The sequence below is a fragment of the Lissotriton helveticus genome, chromosome 11 (genome assembly GCF_964261635.1).
Source record: "Lissotriton helveticus chromosome 11, aLisHel1.1, whole genome shotgun sequence".
Taxonomy (NCBI): Eukaryota; Metazoa; Chordata; class Amphibia; order Caudata; family Salamandridae; genus Lissotriton; species Lissotriton helveticus.
The window spans coordinates 32,536,988-32,558,172 of NC_136072.1; the positions used below are offsets into that span (position 1 = coordinate 32,536,988).

At 38.8% G+C, this 21,185-nt stretch overlaps 1 protein-coding gene across 1 annotated transcript in view; it reads left to right on the plus strand.

The window, feature by feature from the left end:
* Positions 1-21,185, plus strand: part of LOC144792796 (uncharacterized) — an 844,113-nt gene that overhangs the window by 136,428 nt on the left and 686,500 nt on the right. Inside the window, exons 15-18 of the mRNA XM_078667999.1 lie at positions 5,515-5,694; positions 9,444-9,577; positions 15,783-15,895; positions 18,388-18,603. Of these exons, the coding sequence (XP_078524125.1) occupies positions 5,515-5,694; positions 9,444-9,577; positions 15,783-15,895; positions 18,388-18,603 (643 nt within the window). The remainder of the gene's footprint in view (positions 1-5,514; positions 5,695-9,443; positions 9,578-15,782; positions 15,896-18,387; positions 18,604-21,185) is intronic.

Consider the following 21,185-nt stretch of genomic DNA (forward strand, 5'->3'; position numbering starts at 1 on the left):
TTTAGACATTTTATTTTTAATCGTAGTTATATAGGCATATATTCATCAAACAAAAATCCGCTCGCAAAGGGGCAGATTCTGAGAATCTGCCCCTTTGCGAGCGGTATTTTTGCATTTGGGATGCATCATCCCAAATGCAAAAATCGCAAATTGAGAATTCGCTAAATTGCGATTATTTGCATTTAAGGTATCTCAAATTGAGATTCCTTAAACGCAATGCATGAAATTTTTAAAAATAGCAAATTCGCTAATAGGGCACGCAAATTACCATGAAGTACAACTTCATGGTAATTTGCAAAAACTTTGAAAAATGAACTTTTGTGCATTTTTCAAAGTTCCATGTTGCGCACACACGTGCCCTAAGGGCATGTGTGTGCGCAACATATGTGCACAGATCAATTTCAGGGGTGCAACAGGGTATCCTTTGGACACCCCTGCACCCATGAAATCGCAATCTCAATTTGCGAATCGCTAATTGCGACTTGCAAATTGAGATTGTCTTCCCGTTCATTCCTATGGGCCTCTAGGCCCATAGGAATGAATGGGGAGGTATTCCTTAATTGCGACTCGCAATTTGCGAGTCGTAATTAAGGAATTCTAAGAAATCGCTATTTTTTTTTAGTGATTTCTTGATGCATTCCATTTTGCTATTTCTTAATAGCGAATCGGTATTTTTCGCTATTAAGGAATCGCAAAATGGGTTGTTGATGCATCTGGGGGATAGTGCACAAATACCTATTAGGGCACCCAAGTATAGGAAAAAAAGTGATCCAAATTTCACTGAGACTTTATAGGACGGAGAGCCATGTTTTTACCAGCTTTCTAAAGCAAGATGCTTATTACCCACACTTAGGAATAGAGGTAGAGAATTTGACTGCCTCCCTACTATGAACCTCATTAGGAGTAGCCTGTAAAAGTCTACGACCCTCTCCCCCTTTTAATTTACTGGTACCAGGGATGCCAGTAGTTTTGGAGGGAGCTATGGGATTAAGAGCATTTGGGGAAAAGCAAGTGGAAATCAGACTCACTGTGTCAATTTCTGCATGTTTTTCCCCAGTATTCCACACAGAGACCACTTGAAGCAAGTAAGGTCATCAGGTGGAGTTGATTGGACTGGGCAATGGTTTTGCTGCTAAACACATAATTCCAGTGTGTTCCCTAAATGCCATTACTGGGCGCATCAGACTTAAAAGGTCACTCCTCATGCGGGCCCAATGCTCCCACTACGAGAACTGCAAAGTTTAGGAACAGAAAACAGTTGTGTTTAAGACAAGTGTAATGTCCTATTGCTGTTGTGTTTACTTCCTGTGGTTTCACCTTTATCAGCACAACTAGAATGCTATCCAGTTGAATTGACAAAATTAGTAACACATGGATCCCTTCCAGAGAATTAGGAGGATGCAGCAATGTTTAGGAGACTGACATATATTTATCAGAAAATGAATCACTTCGTGTATTCCACACTTAGGATTGTATCACCCACAGGCTGAGACATCTACAGTTTTAGGAAAGCAAAGCTATAGTCTAGCTCAGAGGTCTTCAAACCTTTGTAGGTTGAGCCCTCCCCCCCAGCTGAATTTTTTTAGATGTTGGGCCCCACCACCAACTGACAGAAATTTCTGGAATCTGGTTCACTACATAATTGACCGCCACACACATATTACAGGCCATATCCAGCAAACAATGTTCAACACAATAAGAGTGTTTAGTAAACTGCAGGTTTGTGAGTGGGTGAGGTGAAATGACAGAGGCTTATTACACAGCTCAAAACACAATTTTCCAAGATAAAATGTGCGCAAATAGTTTTTACTAGGATGCTTTGTTTTACACATGACATAGATTAATAATAACACCACCAACATAAGTGTGACGGGTGTGCCGGTTTATAGCCACATTTATTTATTTATTTGTCAGATTTGTATTGTGTGTAGCTGCCCCAGCAACGGGGTGTCCCAGCGCGACCACCGACCTTAGACGTAAACCGAGGGAAGAAAATGAAAAGTTAAACAGGGAAAAGCCAGGTCTTTATGGCTTTTCGAAAGGCCAGGTGGTTCTGGACTGCTCTGATGGAAGCAGGGAAGCAGGGAGCAAATTCCAGAGTTTCACAGCCAAACGGCGAAAAGAACGGCCACCAGCTCTGGCTTTCAAACCTCGAGGAATGCAGACCAACGCTTGATCGGCTGATCTAAGAGGACGCCGTGGCACGTAGAACTCTAGCAGGTTGGCCAACCCCAGACTGTCAATCTGTGGATGGATTTTTGCTACTGCTCTCCTCAGGTTGTGCTCCACATCCAGTCTTGATCGGGTATTAGTCTTTAATACTGCAAGTGCTGAGAATCCAATCTCACTTAAATAGGACGAGCTGAAAGGCAAGAGAGTTTTGATAGCAATTTCTCTCAAAGCTGTGCACATAAGCCTAATTATGGCGAATCTCTAGTTTCTCTGTGCATCAATCTCTGCAACATTACTTATGCAACACTTTCTGGGGTTATTCTACTTCTCTTGAGAGACGCTTAATTTCCCAGCAGAGCTGTGGGGCAGGCGGTACTGCCATCCTACATCAGTACATCCATTCACTTCTTTAGCGAGCTGCTCTCGCTATACCTCACCTGGATGGACTCTTGCCACTAGTCTCTCAGGCACTGAGGGTACATGAGTTCAAATTCCTTTGTGTGTTTTCTATAGAAGGGGATTTTTACTTCATCCTTGTACCCTGCTGGTGTTCCTTGTTGTGGCATCTTGCCTACATTCCTAGTCTGTGCGGGCCATGTTCAAAGCGCTCTTTTCTTGTATTGCTGATCTTGTTGTCATTACACTGACTCTTCAATGCAAGGACATCTGTGATACTTACTTATCGCTTTCAGGAAAAGTCTTGTACCTTTGCTGCCACAGGCACCTTTAATAGTTCACGTCCCACCCAGTCCATCAAGATGTCTAAATATTTATTCTTAAGGCACGGTGGATGCCTTGTTGTTTTATGCATGTCCTTCAACATTATGGTTCTGCTTTTCTTAGGATTAGTTCGCAATTGGGATTGGTTATTCCCTTCGAACACAATCTCCCTTGTGGGTTCCATTCACTATTCTACCAGGTGTTATCCTATTTCCAACCCTCTGGGCTTGGGTATATTAGGGCTCCTTTCTTCGTATGGGACTAGCTCCCTCTTGCTGTGTACCTCCCTTCCTTCTGAAGGTGCCCATATATATTTTAGTATAATGAAGGCTGAAGGTGAGCTTAGCCTTATACATTCCAGTGATTTTCATGTCTCCTATTTCCTGTAAGGACATTATTTCCTACAATCAACAAATGTTGCTCTTCTCCAGGTTGCAAGTCCTTCTGTTGATTCGGCATTTAATAAATTCTTTTTAGTTTTCGGACTTCCAATTTCGTGTGGGGTTTTGTCCCTAGAGGACTATGTATTTTTTTGTTTTGTTCCATACTTCAGCCAGGTCCTGCTCTGTCTGATATAATTTACCGTTCGTTGTTGATACCCGATACCTGCCCTAGGCCTTCAGTAAGTTTGGCTCTATTTCACCTTCACATTCTTATAGGTCCAAGTTATAGCCTTGTTTTTTCTATACTATCAAGGTTTTTTCACACCTGCTCTCTTCTTTCAAGATTATGATATCAGCAGCCTAACTGTGTGCTACTCAGTCAGTTAACACTGGGTTAAAATGCTTCAGCAGCCATTACTTTACTGGGGTGTGTGATGTCCTCCACACTTTCCATTCTTTTATATTAGTACTGTCTTAATTATTATTCGACTCAGTCCTCATATATATTTATGACATCTTTATAATGTCAGTGCAATGTACTAGGGCCAGATGTACGACCGTTTTTTGCAGTTGCAAACGGGAGATCAACCCATTTGCGACCGCAAAAAAGGGTCCTGGCATGTACAAATGCTATTTTGCGAGTCACTGACTAGCGAGTGTCAGTGCAATGTACTATTGATTTGTGACCACATTTGTGGCCGCAAAACACTCGCAATTTACCACCTACTTCAAGTAGATGGTAAACCACTCACAAAGGGGAAGGGGTCCTCAGGGGACCCCTTTCCTTTGTGAGTGTGTGTGAAAATATTTTTTAAGAGCAGGCAGCGGTCTCAGAAACCAGGTCCTCCCCTCAAAAAAGGAAACTCAAAGTTTCATTTTTCTTTTTTAAATGCATCCCATTTTCCTTTAGGGAAAACGGGCTGTATTGAAAAATGTAGTCACAGACATGGTGGTCTGCTGACCCCAGCAGGACACCATCCCTGGGAGTGCTAGCTATTCCTAATGGGTTGGCAAATTGCGACTGCCTCCTGAAGATTAATGAGGCATGCATTTTGCGACCCCATTAGGAATCGCAAACAGTGTCTGAGACACTGTTGTACATTCAGTTTTGCAAGTAGCAAATTGCGAGTTGCAATTCGACGCAATTTGCGACTCGCAAAATTGAATGGTCCTACATCTGGTCCTTAGAGTTTTCTGCCAGCCCTAGCTTCAGCTTGGGTATCATTGTCTAATCAACAGTGTTTAGTGAATGTGTGAATAGATTTTCATCTTTCAGCTTTACAAATATCTGCAACAGGAAGATGTCTAATCTATGCAGTGGTAGCAATTTCCCCCTTGTGGAATTATATTTAGGATTCTCTGGTAATGTCTTGTTTGAAAGTTGGTAAAATTGTGAAATACAAGCTACAACCTATCTAGCAATGGATTGTTTTGTAGTGGCTAACCCTGTCTAATGTGTTCGTAATTGAAAAGGTGTTGTTTTATCTTTCTAATGTCTTTTGTTTTGTCTAAATAAAAACATAGGGGAATATTATCAAGCACTGTGTTAACATTATCGCCGCTTTAGCGGCAGAAAACTGCCGCTAAAACGGCGATAATGGGCTTGATAATATGCCGTAGAACAGAATTCCCATAGAAGCCCATGTTCACACCAGGACATGGGCTTCTATGGGAATTCACAAGGGCGTATTATCAAGCCCATTATCGCCGCTTTAGCAGCAGTTTTCTGCCGCTAAAGCGGGGATACTGTTAACGCCGTTTCTTGATAATAGGCCCCATAGTACCCTACTAATATCAAGAGAATGTAGTGACCTTTCTATAGGTGTTGAAGGATTATGGGGATGTGTTTATGTCACCGATCAGCAAAATAGTCAGAGAAAGTAAGAAGCGTATTTGAGAGAATCAGTTCAGGGAACAGAAGATTGAGGAAGAGGTATGCAACGAGAAAACAAAGCTGGATGAGAGAGGAAGAGAAAAAAATGGCAGAGAGAGATTGTCATTTGGAGAATGCCTGGATTTGTGATGCTTGGAAAAGACAGATGATGTACAACACATCAGGGACAGACAAGGTGATGCCTGGGGCTTGTGCGGCATGAGTTTACTTTTTCAAGTGTGCATCATGAATAACAACTCATGCAAGCAGTATAAGTGAAGTAACTGCTATGACTTGAATCAGCATGTGGGTGACAAGGGTGATGTTTGAGGGTGAAGATGAACCTTAATTGTCGGTTTTTCACAGGTCTTTGAATTCCAAAGAAATCCATCCACTGATGACTTCAAATCACGCCTTGAGGCATCTATTTCAACATACTTCAAGGCACTGGGCATTCAATTTAGTGCCCTCTGGGCCATCAGAATCACCTGGGAGCAGGTGCCACCATACCCTGCTAAAGACTTCCCACGTGGGCAAGGTCCATCTGTGAGTATCACAGCTGAGCTGTTGGGATATCTGGAATTTAATGGCTGCCATTTAGGGGGTGTGAAGGGTGGGTTCTGGGTGAATTGCTAAAAGATGCATTATAAGCTGCAATAGATCTCCGTAAAGGTATTGTTTTTTATGATACATGTCACATGATATTGGTATTAGTTAGAATGCTTAAACATGTTCCTATTTTTATGCACAATACATAGATCATAGCCTAAATTCTTTAACTTGAGAATGTAGTGGTTTCTGTTTATCAGGGCCATTATTTGCCTTAATAAACAAGCTGTATAAATACATAGTTATACAGAGCACATTTTTCATGTTAGCACATTTTCTGGTTTTCAACCTTTGTTCTATAGTTCGTTTCATCTGCTTTTTTGTTGTGTGTACGATATCCTTTATGCTCATTTGCTTCTTGTAACATTTCCTAGTCACCACTACCACATACTTTACTGCATCATAAGGCCATGTCTTGTATTTCCATTCCCATTTTCCCATTTCTCCATTGCACTTGTATGTGTACTATTTACCCATCACCCACCTGTTATTTGTCTTGGTTGCTCCCATTGCTCTCCTGCATGTGCCCAAAATTCACTCACTCTCCTGCATCTGCCTAATCCCCCCTCTCACTGCTGAATGTGTACAAGCTTTCGAGCGATTCTTGCATAAGATCAATTTCCTCAAGTTATCCTTCACCTTCTTACATATGCCCAGTGTCTCTGTATGCGCTCCTATGTGTGTTCATTTCCACCCTCAGTTCTTCCCAATAAGGTTAATTTGTTTTTTGCTCTGTTGCACATCTGGTGCACTCTTTTGTCATTATGTGTTGCAGCTTATGGCACCAAAGTAGATGCAGCATTTTAACTGAGTACAGCGAACCATTTGGCAGAATTCATTAGCAAGTCTAAACTGCTCTCCTTCTTGATCATTCTTGTAAGCCTCGGTCCTACAGATTTCCTCCTTAAGATGTTCTCAGTGGATCACCTGCTACCAAGCCAGACTAGTGTCTGCCAACTTCAGTATAAAGATATAATTCCCTAGAAGACAGCCATTGTAAAGATCTGCTTGCACAACCATCTTGGCTAGATCTAACCAGGAGCCAGCCTTCAGAGGTCTAATAGCTAGATGTCTATAAGACCTCCCCCCACTGCTGTTTTCTGAATTCCATGTTTCCTCTGACAGATGTTCAGGGACAATCCTGACAACCATTATCAGGCTAAAGAAAAATGGCCCAACTGCAGAATTCAGTCCAATTCTGGACTTACATCTCCTAAATAAATACATCCACAAGGACAAATTCAAAATGTTGGCTGTCCACCAGATATACCCCCAGCTCCATCAGGGGGTGTGCATGTGTTCAATTGATCTGTAGGATGCCTACTTCCACATACCATTAGCCAGGAAACATTAAAAGTTCCTGCATTTTAAAGTGGCATCCAAACATTACCAATGCAAAGTTTTACCCTTTGGCCTGATATCCAAAACACGCACATTCACGAAGTGCATGGCCATCGTATCAGCAGTCTTACGAAAAACAGAAGCTATTTGTCTACCCATACTCAGATGAGCGGCTGGTAAAAAGCTTTTCTCCTGAGCAAGCAAAGAAACACTACCACGTCTGCGTCAAGACACTACGATCTATGGGTCTCCACATCAACTTAGAAAAGTCAATCCAGATACCAACTCAAAGGCTCCACTTTCTAGATGTGATACTGGACACAAAAGCAGCAAAAAAGTGTATCCTTTGCAGGCAAGACTGTCATCAATCGCTCGGAAGTGTGCCAACCTCCTGCACACTCCACACCCATCAGCCAGACAAATGGTGTTTGTTCTAGGGTCAATGATCTTATGTATACATCTTGTTCCAAATGGCAGACTGCACATGAGACTGTTACAACAGAATCTGGAGGATTAGTGGAACCAATTAACGGATCATTGGGATAACAAACTCACCCAATCTCAGGGTATGAACGCATCCCTACCATGATGGTCTCATGGAAAAAATCTGCTAATTGGTGTTCCTTTCCACCAGAGAACTCCAACTCAGATGTTCATAACTGATGCCTCTCTCCAGCGATGGGGGTGTTCATATGGGTGCCCTACAGGCAGGGCCTGTGGTCAACCAAGGAGAAGAAGTGCCATATCAACATGCTGGAGCTGGGGGCGGTCCATCTAGCCATCAAGTCCTTTTATTCATCCATTCAAACCAGCTTACTCCTAGTACTATCGGACAACACAACCACAATGCACTATTTGAACGCACAATGGGAACTTGCTCCCACCCTCTATCCCTGAAAACTCGAGCAATATAACATTGGCTCCTGGGGAGGAGCTTAACAATCTCAGTGATACACCTACCAGGAGTCCGGAAAACGGAAGCGGACTCTCCAAATCGCTACTTCGCAGAACCACATGACTGATATCTGCATGACAATGTTGTAACACACATTTTCAGAGAATAGAGGCATCCGCAGGTAGACCTGTTTGCAGATGAAAACAACGAAAAATTACCAAACTTTGCATCCAGGTTCTACCGACCATGGACAGAGGGAATGCCCTTATGATAAACTGTTTTTTTTTAGGTAGTTCTATATTCGTTTCCTCCCATTTCCCTGATTCCAGCGATCATCAACAAACTATACCGAGAAAGGCTTCAGAAGATTCGAATCACTCCAGAATGACATTGCCCATTTTTATAGGCACTGCCGTAGGACTGTCAAAAAACGCCCACCAGACATCAGGAAACTTTTATTCTGGTGGGCGGTGGGCACACTGGTTTGGTGGTGTGGGAGCAGGCAGCTGGCGCGGCTCTCCGCTTCCGCACCACCAAACTCGTAATCAGGCCCATAGAGTTTCCGAGCCAAAAATAGCATTATTCAAGTTAGTAGTGCATGCCAGTGTTTCTCTATGGAAAAGACAGCTTCCTACAGTGGAAAAAGCTTTTGGGTGCTAGTCACCATAAGGAAATGTTTCACATTAACTTTCTACATTTCCTACTGCTACATAACATGCAACATTGCTTTGTGGGCTATCAGACCTAAATATGGATGACCTATTAGTATTTAGGAGGAAGGTTTTGACTTGTCAAAAGTGTTTACTTTTATGTTGATAGGTCGAATCGCAGTTTTTAAAATGCTCCAGTCAGGCCTAAAGCTATATTTTCTCTGCCACTGTGGTGTATGGCACAATAGGTGCGTAGCCTTTAGTGGCATTTAACTTCCAGGCTCTAGGTACAGACTGGGGAATGTTACATACGTTAAATATACCAATTGGGGTTATACCAATTTAGCCAGGTTAAAAAGAGGAATGCAAGCACTTTCAAAATGGTTTGTATGGGTAAAAATGCAGAGTTCGTCAGGAAGCAAAAATAGCTATGTCACAAATCTGGGGGTACACCATACAAAATGATGAGCATTTCCTACCATACACCAGCATAGATAAAAAGGTATGTAGAGCTACTGCCAGCCATCAATGTCTCCTTAGCCTTGAGATATTGTAGTTAAACACTTGACTATAGTTCCATACACTTTTATGTGCTCATTTGAGTAGAGCATTTTCTTGTATACCAAAATAAATTGGGATGCATCCCTCAGAGCATCAAGATAAAAAAACAGGGCAAACAAATACTGTTTTCTTGGTGATGTACTTCACTAATATGGGGGTACTGCCTTTTGTTTAGGAGAATGTGGGTCATTTTTCATGATGTCCTCCGTTTTATCTATATTTCCTTTTTTCCTAAACAGACCAACACATACCAAGCAGTGCTGGCCACAGATGGGATCTATTCATTTTGCCTGATTCTGTTTGAAGATGGAGGAATGAATTGGAGATATGAAGCCCTACCAACATTTTACACACCAAAGATGGGTTATTTCAGGTACATTAATGATGTTGATTAAGTCAGGGAAGAGTTGTGCCAAGTTCACTGCAGTGTGTGGTGTAAATGTGCTTGAATTAAATATTTTGGTGTTTAAAAAGAGTAAAGATTATGGGGCAGATTTATGAAGGCCTTGCGCCGCCGGTGCGTCACTTTTTCCCATGTTAAAAATGACGCACCGGCGGCGCAAGGCCTTCATAAATCTGCCCCAATGCCTTTAGGAGTTCCTCATCCTTCGCTGTTCTGAACAGCATGTTTCAGGGCAAGTACTAAATTATTTTATGTCCTTTATATTTTTTGAAAAACACTATTTCATCCAATGAAAGCTTGAGAGTTCTTATTGACCAAGAGGGAACTGGAATGAAGGAACAACACAAAACACTTGACTCAGGTTAATTTACTTTACTTAAGGTTGGAATGTGAAATAGGCTTTTGTGGACTTCCTGCAGTACTCTCAAGGCAGAGGGAAGCAACTGCAGCGGGAAATACCTTGAGAGTGCAGAAATTATCCCTCGAATCACTGATATCTTTATAAGAGCAATGAGAGACAGTGATGTGAAGCATTTGTTCTGGTGCAAGACTTTGTGGAAAAGGTAGATGATTTTAAATCCAACCCTGCATTCACCGGGATTCTGGTAAAGTGACACAAGTGTTGATGAGATGTGATCATTTCTCAACATGATAGTAGGTCAGACAAAATGTGTTCTCTGCCATATTTAAATTTGCTCATCCTCTTTATATGTGAACACCCATACTTACCAAGATGAGTATTTTTCCATATTTGATTACAAATGTTAACCAACTAATTACAGTAAGTTGATAAATGTCCCTTCTTTTTATCATGAGTGACTATTGTCAGGCCTCTAAAGATGTTTCTCTCGCTCAAGAAATGCCTTGTAGTACTTAGATAGCGGGGAACCAGACATGTCTGTTATGTTAAGAAAGAGTGCCTTGAGTACTGTATCTCAGGTTTTACTCTTATCATCAATTTTTAAGGTAGAGTGTCTTTCCCTACCTTGGGAGAATTCAGTTATGAGACATTAAAGAGCATAATGTCTGCAAAGAGGCGTGTAGACTGAAAACGTGTGGAAATGTTTCACACAGGCATTCAAGGAGGAATACTAAGACAAATGGCAGCAAACTGCGATATTTATCGGACCCTTCAAACAACAGGTTCTGTACTGTTTAGCTGATTAATAGAAGTTAATTTTTGCCTATCAAATTATCTAGGAGTATATAACAGGTGGTATATGCAACTGTAATAGTTGAAATTAAAAGTAGTAATGATTAACCCTGGGCGAAGTACCACGCTACGCTCGCATAATTTGCGAAGTTTGCACTACTTCACACCACACGAATTGCACATTATTTTGCATCAACAAGGAACATATAAATGAGCAATTTTTCATTTGTAAAAATGAAAAATTGCTCATTTATATGTTCCTTGTTGATGCAAAATAATTAAATAGTATTGGATTAATTCCGGAGAAATACTACCCCTGAGAGTTACTGTTTTGCTTCGGTAATTCGAGTGATCATTGTTTGTTCCTTTGTTGAAATAGCTAGGCAATACTGGTACTTGTGTTGGTTTATAGCAACAAAGTATTAGTCACTCAAGGCCTGGTGGAATAAAGATAAAGGTGGTTCTCTGGACTACTGTGAGGGAACAGAAGAATACAGATCAGGCGCTAAAGGATCACATGGACAGGAGACAACACATTTGCAACAGAAGAGTCATAAGAGAGTGCAAGAGGGACTTTAAATTGAAAAAGCCAAGTGCACGTATTTTTGTAAGTTAAGGATTTCCAGAGATTAGTTGGGGCTAGTCCTCCAAAGATGCTATGAATGACCTAAACTAGAGGAGCAACTGATGTAGGTCTCGGTGCTTAACAGGGAGCGAGATGCCCAATTATCATGTCTAACTTTTACAATCCAGAAATGGAGGTACAACGCAAATAGAAAGGACGACATTTTGGCCAGAAAGGTGTACAACCTGCTAACAATTTGATTCAAGAGTCTAAACCCACACAGCACACAGAATAGCAACTGAAAGAAATGAGTGCCTCTGCTCCTATTTGTTTTTGTGGTTAGTGTTCTACGAAGTGAAAAATTGGCTGCAAGAAGAACGTCCAGGAGGGACATGACCCAATGTTACCAATACAGAAAAATAATGTCACTGCATAAGAAGGTAAAGATAGCAGTGACAAAGCACTATCAGATGGCAATAGGTTTAGGCAGTGTGTGTAAAGGGAGAAAACCTACCAATCCATTTTCTGCAAACTCTACTGGCTCCCAATCAAGGCAAGAATATATGTTGAAGTAAGATGCCTAGCCTACAGAATGGTCTATCTTAATTACCTCTCCCTACTCCTGACTTGTAGCTTGAGAGGGCACAGGAGTAAAAAAACATATTTGAGCTGGAAAGCCCATGTTGGAATCAATGCTCACCCATCACCAAGCCTTGGTAGAAGTTGCCACTCTCCTATGGAAGATGCTTAGAGAGAAACCGAGAACCAAGCCATCCATCTACTATTCTGGAAGCTCCGAAACTGTCACCTGTTCTGTCTCCATTTAAAGCTGAAAATTTAGCTTTTCTGCTCAGAATATGTCGCCAGCAATGGATACCCCTCCACTGGACTGCATCCTTTACTCAGAATTTCTCCTGGGCCCCTGAAACTGTGCTTAATGGTTTTTAGCCTATAACTAACCATGCTACCCTACTTGCTGTCTCCTCTTCTTCCTCTTTTTTCTCCACTTTAATTCTCAATCAGCTGCCCTTAAGTGAGCCCATGAGTGTTTGACTATTGAATTATACCTTGCTACTTACTATTTATTAAACTTCTCAAACTTATAAATAGGATTACTTGTACTTGATGACAAATTCCTGTGTTTTGGCCTAAGCCTCTGTTCCTAGTGTAAATTGTGCATTCAACACTCACTGTTGGTTGTTCATTCTAAAGCTCCCACATACTTCACAGTATATATATATAACTGCTGAATAAATAAAATGAATACATAAATTAAAAGGCTGAAATACACACATTATCAAGAGACTCTTGACAGTGTATACAAATAAATGTTTAGCCAGGCAACACCCAACAAGGTGTAGACAACACCTCCAGTCAGGCCATGTGTTAATGTGGCATCCTTATTGCCTGATCGCTCCAGGTAACACTAGCATTGAGAGGGATTGTAAAACATACCTTTGAGTTATTCCAGAACAATCAGAATGAGGACTGTATCTAACTTCTGAGGTTAAAAACACCATTGAATGTATAAAGGAGAAATAATATCTCAAGGACAAGATGGGTAGGAAGCAATACACTAACATTATGAAGGCTATGATAATATCTCAGTGATCTAAACAATGTAAAAGACTTTCCAGATTATGGGCTATTTTGTGAAAATCTTTCAAGGAAAAGCTCATGTGTTTGGAGTTCACCTTTAATTAAAGAATGAAGAACATATGAATGGGGCCAATACTAGATAAAAGCTACGACAGGAAATTAAGCTAATTTTTAGTGCAAAATGGAATACCCAATTTTTTAAGAAACATGTTTTTACTATCTCAACCACTGTAACAAAGAGTATGAATGTCTGACAAAATGTCGATAACAAAAATATCGACCTACAAAAATATCGCAACAAAAATGGCGATGACAAAAATATTGACATGCTATCTCTAACAAGCTAAGTACAAAAATATCGAAATAAAAATATCGATGTCAAAAATAACGTAATTCAAAAATATTGTTTTTTTAAATTAAAAAAATTGTAATATGAATGAAATGATACTTATAAATGTAAAAAACATAGTTAAAGAAATGTTACAATATTTAAAATGACTAAATACATATCATACATAATATATACTTCCTTAATAATAATTTTTTTAAATAATTTTAATAACTTATAGAAAATATTATAAATTGCTAATAAATGTATACACATAAAATAATAATATAAATAAAAATGATTAAAAAATTAAAACAAACAAAAAAAGAAAATAAATGTTGGATAGGTAGCGTAGGGGTAAAAATTACTATTCCCACTCCAGAGAGTGCAACAGAAGGGAAAGTGTTGGATAGCGAAGGGGTAAAAATTACTATTCCCACTTCAGAGAGTGCAACAGTAGGGAAAGTGTTGGATAGCGTAGGGGTAAAAATTACTGTTCCCACTCTAGAGAGTGCAACAGTAGGGAAATTGTTGGATAGGGTAGGGGTAAAAATTAATATTCCCACTCCAGAGAGTGCAACAGTAGGGAAAGTGTTGGATAGCGTAGCGGTAAAAATTACTATTCCCACTCCAGAGAGTGCAACAGTAGGGAAAGTGTTGGATAGCAAAGAGGTAAAAATTACTATTCCCACTCCAGAGAGTGCAACAGTAGGGAAAGTGTTGGATAGCGTAGGGGTAAAAATTACATATAAATTAATTAATATTTTAAAATATTAAAAAATGTAATTAATAAATAAATATAAAACTATTTACAAATACCAATACATAATTATTAAAACAATCAGCAATAAATAATTAAATAAAAATAAATTAATATTAATACCAATTAATGATAATTAATTACCATTTAATAATCAATTAACAATAATGCAATTAACAAAACAATTAATTAAAAAAATGTATTACTTAATTGCATTTAAATTACTTCCCACCCTATTCCCCTATAAACCCATAGCCCGCTACAAAACATAATTATCAATTAATCAATTAATTACAATGAATTACCAAATAATACAAAATAATTACCAATTAATTAAAATTAATTTATAATTCCTAAAAATCAATAATTAATTTAGCATAATTAAATTACTTCCCACCCTATTCCCCTATAAACCCAAAACCTGCTACAGAACATAATTATCAATTAATCAATTAATGAAAAATAATTACTAATTAATAAAAATTAATTACTAAATATTTCAAATTAACTTATAATTCCTAAAACTTAATAATGAATGTAGTATAATTAAATTACTTCCCACCCTATTCCCCTATAAACCCATAACCCGCTACAGAACATAATTATCAATGAATCAATTAATTAAAATGAATTACCAATTAATACAAAATGAATCACCAATTAATTCAAATTCATTTATATTTCTTAAAATAAAAAAAATTATTTTAATATAATTAAATTACTTCCCACCCTATTCCCCTATAAACCCACAACCCACTACGGTACTAAAATACAAACGTTACTTAAATTACATAAAAAAAATACATATAAAATACATAATAATATACATAAAAATCATACTAAAATTGATATTAGTAACATCGATATTACAAACATCGATATTAGTAACATCGATATTACTAACATCGATATTAACAAAATCAATATTACTTACCTGCGAAATTCTGTCCCATCGATATTAAAAATATCGATATTACTTACCTTCTATATTCTGTCCCTTCGATATTTAAACATAGACATTATTATATGTCGATATTTAAAAATCGATATTTTGTCTGCCTACCAAAGAGTATAGCTTCTCTACAACCGTCCATGGAATGCATTCTCTTAACAAATCTCATTGGTTTGTGATATGGTAGAGTAGGGTGTGTGCTACCTTGGCACTTCTCTACCTATTATGCTACAACTATGCTTCCCCAATAACTGCATATTTTATTCCTCTTCTTGAGGCATTCTTTCATCTTTTTTATATGTTTTTATATTATTTGATACCACTTTCTTGTAGGCTTCCAGGACACATCACCTCTTTGCATTTCTTAATGATTTTTCTATTTTAATGAGTTTGAAAAATTGGTGTCCTGCATTTTAGTAGATCCTTTAAACACTGATCTTCTTATTTTGTCCTAGAGAGTCTGTTTCCTGGTTGTGAGTAGAAGGGATGCATTCATGCTTTATGTCATATATTACATTTATTAATTGGGTCTCGTAAGCACATTAACATTCAGTGCCTATTTGCAACCAGTTTAGAGATTAAAATAAGCACCATTGAGCACAACATGTAGTCGGAAGAATGTGAAATATGACTGATGCACAATTCTATTCATGTATCTTGACTCATCACTGAATGCAAACACCTCAATGCAGAGCTTGACCTGATTTGTATATAAATGTATCTAGTTTACCTACATTTTCAAATGGATCAATGAACAACGTTATATGCTGACAAAGATGTTTTGTGAGTTTAATATTTTCTATATATGAAATCCACAGTGGGCAGCCTAGAACCAGCAGCTCAATCACTTTCCCAGCCTATAATGACCCACAAACATATGGAAGCATTCAGCAGGCTTACCGCCCAGACCGCTACACTGGAGCCTTGACCGGTAAGTCATTCTGACATTCCAAGAGTAATCAGCAATAATTTGAAATCATCTATTGTACTCTTCATATGGGACAAAGCTCTAATAACTGTTGATGTCAGAACCTTAGGAACCCTCAGCACATTACAATGATCTGGAGTAGCTATTAGTTAGGAGTCTGTAGTTAAAGTCCTGGCAAATTCTGGTTTTATTGTGTGATTGGTACCATGGGGCTGATTTTGACTGCAGAGGACAGGCTTTATTATTTAAAGTTAGTAGAGTAAAATACTCCATTATCCTGACTTAGTACCTGCTCTCCGAATCTCAAGATGTTTGCCAGCCCAGGTGACATCTCTTGCTTTAGCAGGAACCGCTGCCAACATGACGTTACCATTGGTTAAACTTTTGACCTGTTTTTTATATTGTCAATTCCCAAATCAGGATTTAATTTGAAAAAAAAAAAACTAACGATCCCTTGTCATGGGAATTCTCTGCAATGTTGTAGGGGTCATTTTGTAGTTTTCACTGCCCCTTACTGGCAGGTTTTACCTGTTGGTGATGAACAATGAAAACTGGCCATTTGGCTGCCCACTCTAAATCTTGTGGGTGGTCAAATGGTCAAACCTCTGGCTGCCCCTACTCTGCCAGGCCATTGGAGGTGTATGTCAATGGTATATACGGAATAGGAGTAAAAAGATCTGAAGTTCCCCCTAAGTATACTTGAGGAAGGTTAAACATCAGTTTGGGGGATAGGGTAGGCCATCGCATTTGCAACAGATCATCTTCTTTGCCAATCAGTAAGTCAGGGCCTGTGACCTGATGCCTGATTTCGTGTTTCAGCAGTAAACTAGCTTCTCTTTCCAGGGGATCCACCTCAATAGTCATGAGCACTAAATATTCCCACCCATGTGCGGGGACCCCAGAAATAATATAAAAATTATATATAGAAAACATATATATAAAGCTCTATTAAGCATGTTTAAATTTTAAATTTTTGTACGCATGATTTTTTTAGAAACACATTTATTAATCAGACTGCCCATTTATTAGGATGGCATTTGGTACTGTATGAAAGTAACAATGTACTCATATGGTTTACGTAATGTTTTTCATATATACTTTTATATATATACCTATTTATATATATTTATTTATATATATGTTCCAGGTCTATATTTTGTATTAACTTGACTTGCATTTATGCAGTAATTTATATCACACTCAGTCACATTTAGTATGTATTTGGAGTACTTTAGTCTGTCTTCGTTATTTATCATTGTACAGAGCAGCTGACGTTGATTTTAATTTGCACCTGCACTTTAAATAGGTCTAGTTTCATGCGCAACGCGTCATGTGATCAAGGCCCAGGTGGGGCTGAAACGCGTCATGGCGGCGATGCAGGGTGCTTATTAAATAAACTTATTTGCACAAAGAACTTACTGGGTCCACGAATATTCATCTTTCAGGCCGGATTGGATGTTTGGATGAAATACTGTGAGCTCTATATATATATATACATATATCAATTTTTCTCATACCAATGCAGCTCCCATCTAGGAAGCTAAACAATGTAATAACACACATAAAAACTGTATTTGCAAATATATAAAAACACAAGAGGGCAAGTAGCACTTGAACTCTGTTTTTAATGAGTAAATCTCATGAAGAGAAAACTGCAAATAAAGTAGACATTGTTAGCCTACTGGCTGCATTGTTAACCAATAGCATAGTAAATGAAAGCATTTTCACACAAAAACTGTCACCGTGCCTTTAAGGCAGCGATGACCCCTAGCTTCCCATCATGCCTCAGTGGTGACAGTTAGGTCAGTTGTTCTTTCCGGCTCCTTCATTCAGGACCCTGGATTCACAGCTCTTCCTTTTTTTGACTTTCTATCAAAAAATATCTTATACATTTCTAGTTTTTGTACTTTCACTCAACGTCTTTTTGCCTTAGAGTGAGAGTGATACCTTTTTTGAGTTCCAGAAAAGGTTTGTTTTCTTCAGAAACACCTTCTTTATTTGATTCTTGCCCTGCCTGTGGCAAGAAGAAGGCCAGATCAGACACACACCCTTGCGTATTCTCTGCCTCCCAGATTCTAACTCTTCTTCCAACTGCCATCATTGTAAGAAGTTGTCGAGAAGGACCATCAAAGACAGAGAGAGAATTTGACTTTATGGCCTCTCTGAAAGAGGTAGGTCTTCTATGTCTTTGTAATTTCACTTTATATCAATTGCAGCAATTTGAGTTGAGTTCACTGTTTTCTGAGCATTGCCCAAAATAAGCATTAATAAATATATAAAGCATTTGTACATGTCCCACTGGTTCACTGTCTCATCTCAGACAAACATTATTATCTCACTGAGAAAATGAATATAGGGACACTGAGTCTGAAATATTTTTCCATAAGATGTCATATGAGGCACTTCACTAAATGTTCAGGAGACAGTGCCAACCATTATCAAGTGACCCTAAAAGCTAACTACTTAATGACGTATTGCAAACTTACTTTTTACAGGTAAAAATGGGACTTTTGTGTATCGCCTTGAAAATAACAATAACTCCACAAAAAATCCAAGGAAAAATTGTCTGAACTGGTACTTCAATGAACCACCTCCGTATTGGTCCTTCAACACAGCACCATGTCCCTGCACTTTGCAACAAGCACTTTTTGATCCCAATTTTGTTCCTGAAGATCTGCTGACCTACTATGGATTTCAAATAAACAACCCAGGTAACCAATGCTTTACAATCTTCCTTACTTCTTTTATTATTTCAACTCAAAATACTACAAGTCTTGCTCCCATTTTATGTTTACGTCTGGTCTAAAGACAGATTTATTAGGCTTAGTTGTGCTTACAGAGCCATCCATACCAAAAGTGGCTTGTCACTAAAGCTGTTGAGTGGGGCTCAAAACAATGTCATAAGTCATAGAAGAGCTGAGCAAGGTGTTCAGAATAGTTAAAGGTTGTTTTCCCGATGGAGACCGAAAAGAAAGTCATGTTTCCAGTTTTTATTAAATATGATCTAGAGGCGGGCATATCGCAAGGCCTCAGAGATGGTTTGCAGAAACAAATTCACGATGAGCAAAAAGTAGCATCAGACTCTAAATGTCAGCCACTCCCATCCATGGCCCCCAAAAAGGAAAATATTAGCGATAGGTGGACTGCTTGGATAGAGACATTTGATGAGTTCATTGAGGCACTTGAAGAAACTGATAAGAAAAAGATGATAAAGTATCTCAAAACATTTGATGGTGAAGGGGTCAAAGAAGTCATAAAGAAAATGCTGCGAACTGACGAAGTCACATGCCGTCAGATTAAAGAAGCTTTGAATCTGAAGTTTAGTCAAATGCCAAATGTTGATTACGTGTTGGAAAGTGGTTTATTAGTAGTGATAAGTAGGGACCTACCACTAGTAATAAGGCCACAAACACAATAAAGGTTCAGTCAAGGTCTGAATAAATTATTCCTTTGCTCAGCCCTTGGTAGCTAGTTGCAAGCAGGCAGGCTTAACTTAGGAGACAGGTGTGTAAAGCATTTAAAAACACCAATACATTAAATCAGTAAGACACAACACACAATATAAATCTAACATACATTTCTAAAAATAGGTTATATTTTTATGAACACAGACACTAAAATGACATAAATCCAATGTAGGGAACCAAACATATGAATTAAAAAAAATAAACACTTACTCTTGCCTAAAAACCAAAAGCACTGACTTGAGACATCTGGTATCACTTGACAGGGACAAAGTCAAAATTTGAGGCCAACTGCAATGGAGTGCAGGTCAGATGCACCAAGTGGAAATGTTACCTTCACACTTAGAAACTTTTTCGGAGCGTTTTCTCTCAATGTCGAGCGGGACTCCTCAGCAGGCCAGGTTTTGAGTCAACAACGGCGGCTTGGTTCAGCATGAGGTGAAGGAGAAAGCCTGAAAGTCTAGGGCTCCAGAGTTTTTATTGGGACGAATCTGAAATCCCTAGCCTCTCCTTGTAGTGGTTTAGGCAAACTCTTACCAACCCTTTCCTATGGATCAGAAACAATGATAGGCGCTGAGGCCAGCCTCCTTGACAAAATCATGATATGATACTATAAACATATTTCCTGGCTACCCAGATTGGCATCGCCTGTCCAAGTTAGGCAGAAGTTTTTATTAACAAAGCAGACCCTCACCAGACCTGCGGCGTTTATCAATTGCTGCTATAAACTGCAGTCAGCTGCCGAGAGCACACTGGCTAACTTAGTTCAGTCCAAAATCAATCTTCAAAGGGGGAATGGTGAATACAAAAAGTATCTTGAAAAAAGCATTGAGATGCTTGAGTTGGGCGACCTATGGAACACCAGTATACCTGGTCAAGCCTTTAGAAGAGCAGTAAATAAATCCATTAAACTGCAGGGTTTGACGAATGATAGAGAAAAGGTGTTCAAGCTGTCGCACGGGTTGCTGGTGCTGAAATCATACGTTGTACAAAGAGAGTCACTACTCCTGGAAACCCCCTACCACCCTTAAGTTCAGTTCAAAAAGTCTTTATTCGATTATTCATCATAAAAGACCCGTACATCCAAATTTAAAATTAACATAAAAATACATCATGAATTGATTGGGAAATGTTGTACACAATTCTTACCAAGTATCACCATGTATTATTAAATAAATGTATATACATAATAAATCAACTTCTTAAAATGCGATAAGAATAATTTAAATAGTTTATTAACTTTGTGCTGACTTAATTATCAAATAACGAGTACTTAAAAGGGAATAGATGATCTACCTTCATTTACAGGGTGGGTCAAAGCTCAGGCACATGTAGGCCGAAGCCCAACTGAGCTTATTATACTAGTTTGCCCCACCCTTATTACTACGAATTGCCCATGCCCAACTCAGAAACTTAGTCACACCAATCACTATAAGGGCAGTGGTGTCTGATTTTAAAATTCTGCTCGCAACCAATGCCGATCTAGTGTTCATAGTCTTGCAAAGTGGCTTAAGCCATTTTGACAATGGCAGGTGATATGCAGGACAGACAAATAGAAAATGACTATGCTCTAAATGTGGTCCTGACAAAATATACACTTGTCACACCTGGGTATATTCCATTTACGTGTGAAGCATCTTAAAGGCAGCGTGCCTATTCTGAACTGGTGGTAGAGCTTTCGATTATATGGCTTAGTAATAAGATCCCAATAGTCTTCCATTGCAAGCTCATCCTTGATTTCGAGGAAGTTCCTTGACAATGACTGCCTGATGTAGGAAGAGTATCTCTTGGTTTTGATCATGTCCCAATATGCTGATCTATAGGTCTTT